The sequence below is a fragment of the Salvelinus sp. IW2-2015 genome, linkage group LG6.1 (genome assembly GCF_002910315.2).
Source record: "Salvelinus sp. IW2-2015 linkage group LG6.1, ASM291031v2, whole genome shotgun sequence".
NCBI lineage: Eukaryota > Metazoa > Chordata > Actinopteri > Salmoniformes > Salmonidae > Salvelinus > Salvelinus sp. IW2-2015.
In genome coordinates, this window is record NC_036845.1 from 7556040 (window position 1) to 7563363 (window position 7324).

Consider the following 7324-nt stretch of genomic DNA (forward strand, 5'->3'; position numbering starts at 1 on the left):
GAGTGGGAGGGTATGGGGCATGCAGCACAACACAGAGAATTGTGGGTGTGTATAAATGTTAGTGTGAGTGACAGGGATATTGGATAGTATACAAGATGGCCCTGCCAGCTGGACTCTGCTCAGTGTGTGTGCGTACGCACCCATTTTGGCTAAATTTACGGAGCCCAGCCTGTCCTTGTCGGAGGGCAGCGGAGTGCGGCACCAGCTGAGAGAGACAGCGGGCATGCTCAGGCCGTCTGGGAGATTTCGTTAGAGCGAGACATGGCTGGTATCCACCACAGATAGAGAGGGCATGATCTCTATTCACCACTGCTGGAGTTACTCAGACAGCAGCTGCATCTCAATACACTAAAGTGGCTTCCTCTCCTTTATCTGAACTGATTTGAAAAGAAAGTACCCTAATAAATAAAGAATGCTTACCAGATAAAGCTGTCACCAGCCTAGTTTATTCCCTATCAGTAAAAAGGAGATGAGGGGAGGAAATCACTCTGGAGAGGGAGGAAAAGTTTCAGGTTTTACTAGTCGTATGTACAGGATACACATGGTGTATATACACTGTCCAACTAAGTTGTTACTTGCAGGTTCCTTCTTGACAATGCAACAACAATAAATAAAATATAAGAATACGAACATAAAGTAAACGGCTCAGTATAATAGAATAAACATTTTAGCATCAGTATAAAACAGGAAGGTACAATTTATAGTACAATATTTGCACATGAATCAGGGAAGAGGGGATTGGGGTGCAAGTGAGGGATAAAAAAAGAGATAGATACATAGTCGACGACCATGGGAGTGATGAAGAGCAAAGAGAGGACGGAACAAAGCAGAGGTAGTGAAGATTATTAGTACTTCAGAGCCACTGTTATGGAGACACAGCACTGCCATGTGGACAACAGGCTGTATTACACAAATCACCTAGTAACACTCCCTTCTAAGTCCTATAACTGGACTACTGCTATGGTGTAAATCTTTGTCTCATAAGACCTATTAAACATGCCATGTTCTGAACAATAATGACTTTATACATGTCAGGGTGAACTACTCTGAGATCATTTTAAGAAATTATAATTTATTATTGGGGTGACAGGTAGCCTAGTGGTTAGAGTGTTGGGCCTGTAACCGAAAGGTTAGTGGATCAAAGTCCCGAGCTGACAAGTTTAAAATCTGTCGTTCTGCCCCAGAACAAGGCAGTTAACCCACTGTTCCTAGGCCGTCATTGTTAATAAGAATTTGTTCTTAACTGACTTGCCTAGTTAAAGGTTAAATAAAAATAAAAAATTGACCGTTTTCATAGTTTTACTGGGAAACCAAAGCGTTTTTATTTTATTTACATGTTGTGGTCTAATTGAAAACAACTGCTATTTACATGTGTAAAGGTCATTGGATGCTCCATTATTTACATTACAGAGCGTTGCTATAAGATCATCAGTACCACAGTCATAATTATAAGCCTAACAATCAGGGGCCAACCAAATGACTTTCCCTGTGTAACTCTCCTCCAATTAGCTGAGCTCCCCATTGCCCTTTAACACTCCCTTATTAGCATAATCCCCTGGGCAATGATGGGGAGGATATGGGGATGGGTCACACCGTGTGTGTATGTATTCCTATCTTATTGTTAGTATTGGTACTTGTGGTCATGGTTCATTAGAGGACGGTACTACAGTCATTATGTCTGATTGTCTGCCTCCCCATGTGACTGTAGTCTACACTAATGTAGACCTTCTGTGAAGGCAGACACACACTTTCTCTGCATCTTGGGTTGCTCTCTCACACACACACACGTCAACACTTTCTCTATACCTCTCATCCACACACACTTTCTTTGCACCTCTGTCTCACTCACGCACACACACCATTGACTGTAGTTAGGCCTACTTCATTACTTGGGGATTACATTTTGAATTCCGCTTTCAGAACCTTTCACCACAAATGAAACGATGTTGTGTAATGTTGGGTTATTCCTGTGCGTGTGGGACTACTCCAGCATGTGAATGTTATCACTACTCTTGTTAATGTTCTCTCTTCTCTCCCTCTTTGTACTTATCCCCTTTTACCTCCCTTATATATTTTTTGTCTTCCTTCCTATCTCACTTTTTCTCTTATCTACTTTATTTTCTCATGTCTCCTACTATCCCTCTCTCTCTCTCTCTCTACAGGTACTCGACTGCCAGTGAAGGGTCCCACTACAAGCGGTGTTATAGGAGGGCTCATTGGGGTGGTTCTGCTGCTGGCCATTATCGGCAGTGTTGTGGTCTTGGTCCGCAAAAAACGCAACCAGCACAATGGAGAGTGAGTGTTTGTGTCTCTGTTACTCATTACTCAAGTGATCATCCTTAATCTTTGTTTTGATTCCTTCCTTTCTCTCTTTCTCAGTGGTCCACCCAAGTACAAGCCCCCTCCCCCTATGAAGCAGCAGACCACCACCAGCAGCTCTTCTGATAGGGTGAGGGATGCTGGCCAGCCATAACAGTTTTAGACTTGTTGTAATGGCCCCTCAATTTGTATTTTACWACACCACAACATGTTTTTATCAACATTGTTAAATGATAAAGATTATGCTGGAAAAAGCCTCCATCTGAAATAGATTTTKAAATCAAAATCAAATTTGATTAGTCACGTGCGCCGAATACAACAGGTGTAGACCTTACAGTGAAATGCTTACTTACGAGCCGCTAACCAACAATGCAGTTTAAAAAAATGCGGATAAGAATAAGAGATAAAAGTAACAAGTAATTAAAGAGCAGCAGTAAAATAACAATAGCGAGACTATATACAGGGGGGTGCCGGTACAGAGTCAATGTGCGGGGGCACCGGTTAGTTGAGGTAGCATGTACATGTAGTTAGTTATTAAAGTGACTATGCATAGATGACAACAGAGAGTAGAAGTGTTGTAAAGGGGGGGTGGGGCACTGCAAATAGTCTGGGTAGCCATTTGACTAGATGTTCAGGAGTCTTATGGCTTGGGGGTGGAACTGTTTAAAAGCCTCTTGGACCTAGTTTAACCCAAACTCAGAGTACATGAGAATAATCCTGTGTGTGTGCGTGCGCATCTGCAGCTGAACACCAGTCAAGACCCTGTGGAGAGAAAGGACGGGTCCGTGGAACACCTGTACTACACTCCGCAGGATGCCGAGCCCAGCACGGTAAGAACACAGCCKTACATGGGGTGCATCTCTCAATAGTCCTTCTCTCCTGACTCCTTTCCTCAATCTTCAGACATAAAAAGACCTGGACGGGTGAAAGCAAATTCCCAGCTGGCCTCCTTGATATTGCTTCCACCTGGCCTGTGTTTTCCTATCAGTGAAGATGGAGTGACTGGAGACCAGGAGAGGAAGCCGTTGTAGACTATCGGGATACATTAAGCTCTGTAGCTTTGGCTTATAAAGTGTCTTAACCCAACTCTTAGTTCATTATCTATATAATTCATAATACATCCTGGTAAAGGATTCATGAAACAAAAAGAAATCAATCATTTAACATCTACTTCTGATCATTAATTCATCAGTTACTCAACATGATTGCCCTATTTACCACAACCATGAGAACGTGTAGGAAACTGAAGGGTATGGAGGGCTGCTATGTGGATAGAAGGTGATATACTCAACATGATTGCCCCATTTACCAGAACATGACAACGTGTAGGAAACTGAAGGGTATGGAGGGCTGCTATGTGGATAGAAGCTGTTACACTGAACATGCTATAGATAGAAACATGTATTTGTAATACTGTAGCAACCATTGCCTTGGTAAGCTAGATACAATTTCCCCCTGTGATTTAACCCTATTGGAGCAGTGGTTAGCAAGTTTGCCCATGGGCTAGAAGACCTGGGTTCAAGACTCTCAAAAGGTTGCAGTTTGTTCACTAATGCAAGGGTCGCTAGAATACTATGATGACTCCATTGGTTCTCCTTATTTTTACATGATTATTAAGATGTTATCTTTCCCACCAGGACCTGGATGCGTGCAGTGATGAGGAATACAATCGTGATGCGGAGGAGTTGCGCTACGCTGGCGCCCCTTCTGGCTGGGATGAACCCAGGCTGAACGAAGTCCCGCCCCTGTACGCCCCCAACCAGTACAAGCCCAATGATTACCATGACAACGAGGAGGACCACCCCCCTGCCGCCGGAGCGACTCGTGGAGAGAGCTTTGTGTCCCAGGCCATGTTTGTGTGAAGATGGGAGACATTGGAAGTGTGTGTGGGACTAAACCTGTTTGTACGTGAAGAACATCGGACACTGGATGTGTGTGTCTGTGGGATGGCTGCAGTCATTGCCGTTCAATCAGTATCTCCAATCTAGAATTTTACATTGTGAACTAAAGTGAGTGTATGTATTGGGTTCTAATAACGGGAARCGTGTTTTTAAAAGGGGGATCCGCTTTACCGTTAAAATGCTGTGTAAGTCAAACACAACATAAAAGAACACTAACTTTTGTCGCGGTTGGTTGAATCTCGCATGTTGTGGTTAAAGTTCCATGTGTACAGTAAGTGTGTGAGATTGTTTAATAGGCACAGATCCAGGGCCAGCTTACCCTCTTTGAATCCTAACCATTATGGGATAACGCAACACTGACCTTGGATCAGATCAGTGTGTATTGATAGCTCCATCATACTGTGGAATGTAGATGGGCTCTGGGGTCAGGAGTCTAGTAGTACACTATTCTGAGCTAGGCAGTAGGATGATGTTGCCTATAGACACTGGTGTAAGGTCAGTTGTGTGTTTTACTCCCTAAGGATTATGTTTAAGATTTTACATAATGTAATCTGATCCTAGATCTGTGCCCAAGATACAATTATGGATTCCTGGAACACAATACAAGCCATAAGAGAGGGACAATCAATTGCCTGAACAAAAATCTTGTATATATAAAAAGGAAATCTCTGTTACCTTTTTAACATTGACGCATCTAAACATTGATGATTTGTGCCTGTTCGCTCTGTTGGTTACAGAATGTACTACGTAGGCCTACTGTTGAAATGTCCAATATTGTCAGGGTCTAGGTTTTTATACAATTTCAGGGTCTTCTCTATACAATCACTTAATTGTTAAACCAGATGTGCCTATTTTTGTAGCGTGTCAGATTATAAAATGTGAATCAAACAGAATTATGAATGATTTTGTCATGCTTTGTGACAGATGGAATTTACCAGTTTTTACTGCGCTATGTATGTTTTTAAAGCAAAGCCTGATGCTCTGGTTACTTGATGATTTGTAATTCATTAAACATTTAAACTGTGTATCCAGATCATTCTAAAGTTATGGTCAGTATTGCTGCGGTCACATTGTGTTTCATCTGATGAGTTGGGAAGTTAGTGGAAGTACATAAGAGTCCAGGAGGGGGAACTCTGAGGCTTGAGAAAACGGTTAGTGCTACCCGGAATCCTTAGGACATCCCTAACCTTAACTGTTTTATATTTCAACTTCAATGGCTTAACGTCAGAGTTGGGACGTTCCAATGATCCCTTTAAGACTTTTCCCTGAGAACTCCTGTAAAGAGGCTGTCCACTCCACCTTATAGGCCTAGAAATCCTCTATCTTTTCCTCTCAACCAGCGGTATAAAACATCCTTCTTTAGCCCTGTAGCTAACCTGTTGTAATGATGCTCAGTAAGAACATCTGCCTGGGTGCCAGTACATTCCCACTTTATATAATGTTTTATATTTACATCATGTTACTTTGAAACAAATAACTAGTCAATACCCTGGACGTACAGGACACAGAGAAAGAGGCTTGTTACAGCTTTACACTTCAATGACAGTTGAACTGCCAAACAATCCGGTAAGGATTCGGTCTGTGGCAGGATCGCCCTGCAGTTTGGAGCCAATGATCAAACAAAGGTTTTGGTCGGTGAAGTAATCTGAAAGAGAGGAAATATGTTAATTATTGGTAGTTCTAAGTAGAGGACTGTCCCAGTCTGTATATTGGTGTACGTGTCAGTTTGTGTTGTTGATTGAACTCACCTGCTGCATACTCTCGAATATCTGTGGGTCTTTTGAGAAATACATCTCTGTAAAAAAACAAGAAGCAGGTACCCAAGCAATTGGCCAGTTAGACTTCATTACTGTAGCTAAATATGAAATATAATTATATTTGTTATTGATGTCTGGAGCTTGAGAGCCCTAATTGAGATGGAGAATAATATGTCTGAAAATATACCGTCAGTCAGTGCCAGCCAATTATCAAACCTTAAAAAGTCGCTTATTAAGACCTCCACCTCTGGATGCGCTCTCTAATATACATTGTTGGCTTTTCTTGTCCCAGGATAAATATAATGGTGAATGTCCCTTAATAACTTTACTGTCCATTCTACTTTCCCATGCCTCATGATATTGGGAAAAGCCAGGTGGTCAATAGCAGATTTAAAGTTAACCCACGTGATGTTTGTCATAGCTAGCAGAAATTCCTTGGGTAAAGATAGGCTCAGCAAACTATTACCTGGATGAATGCAAAAATAATGCAGTGAGTGATAGAACAATAAATCCTATTGTATTTTAATCCCTAATTATATCGATAGAACTATTTAACTAAATGTTGTTGGAGAAGCCAAGGAGCACTCATGAAGCTAACAACGTTAACTAAGGTTACAGTAGTAAAGTGTTAGCTAGCTAACTAACCTTATATTGTCGGAGTAGCTGCTGTTGCTCGATGCTTAATGCACCAAAGTCCAGTTTCTCCAAACCACGTTTATCAGCCATTTGATCTCATCAGCTAGCTAATATTCCTTTGATAGCCTGCTTGCTAGCTACCATTAATATCTTTGCTAAAACAAAACCCGCCTGTTGTTGATAAGCTCCGCTGTTACTATGGCAACAGCCTGAGTAGAACAGAAGCAACACTTTTCCCACAGAGTTTATCTTTGCTTTCCCCCATGACATCTTTGTACGTCTCTATGGCTCTGGGTGGCAGCCAATGTGACAATATTTTTCAGAGCCTGTATTGAGGGATCCAGCCACAGAACATGAGAGTGCTGCCATATTGCCCAAACAGCTGTGACCGATATGTTGTGACCTAAGCAAGTACCTCTGGAGTAGATGTCTCTACTACAGGTCCATGCAGGGAGACCAGAACACTCATGGATGGATACTCTGTGTGTGAGATTCGTGTTTGCTCCTATTCACTATTGTAGACTATAGCAAGCACACACATTTTCTTAAGAAAATGTTCCTTTTCTACTCAAGGTACTAAAGTGGAATACCCAAGGTTCAAATATTTGGGTAGCAAGCAACCATTAATATTAATTAATATGCTAAACTTTATTACAATCATTTGGTTACAGATTAAAATCTTAGAATTGTATTGAGGGGGTTTGGAAGTGT

The 7324-nt window shown here is 41.7% G+C and overlaps 1 protein-coding gene and 1 long non-coding RNA gene across 2 annotated transcripts in view; one reads left to right on the forward strand and one right to left on the reverse strand.

Annotated features, from left to right (window-relative positions):
* si:ch73-22o12.1 (nectin-2) overlaps positions 1-5245 on the forward strand; it is a 31419-nt gene extending 26174 nt beyond the window's left edge. Inside the window, exons 5-8 of the mRNA XM_023988865.2 lie at positions 2163-2295; positions 2380-2449; positions 3063-3149; positions 3957-5245. Of these exons, the coding sequence (XP_023844633.1) occupies positions 2163-2295; positions 2380-2449; positions 3063-3149; positions 3957-4181 (515 nt within the window). The 3' untranslated portion in view covers positions 4182-5245. The remainder of the gene's footprint in view (positions 1-2162; positions 2296-2379; positions 2450-3062; positions 3150-3956) is intronic.
* Positions 5246-5531: 286 nt separating this feature from the next.
* Positions 5532-6811, reverse strand: LOC111964966 (uncharacterized). Its single transcript, XR_002877454.2, has 3 exons — positions 6623-6811; positions 5969-6015; positions 5532-5865 (listed from the first exon to the last, which is right to left on the reverse strand). It is a non-coding gene; the product is annotated as an uncharacterized lncRNA (long non-coding RNA).
* Between the last annotated feature and the right edge of the window lie 513 nt (positions 6812-7324).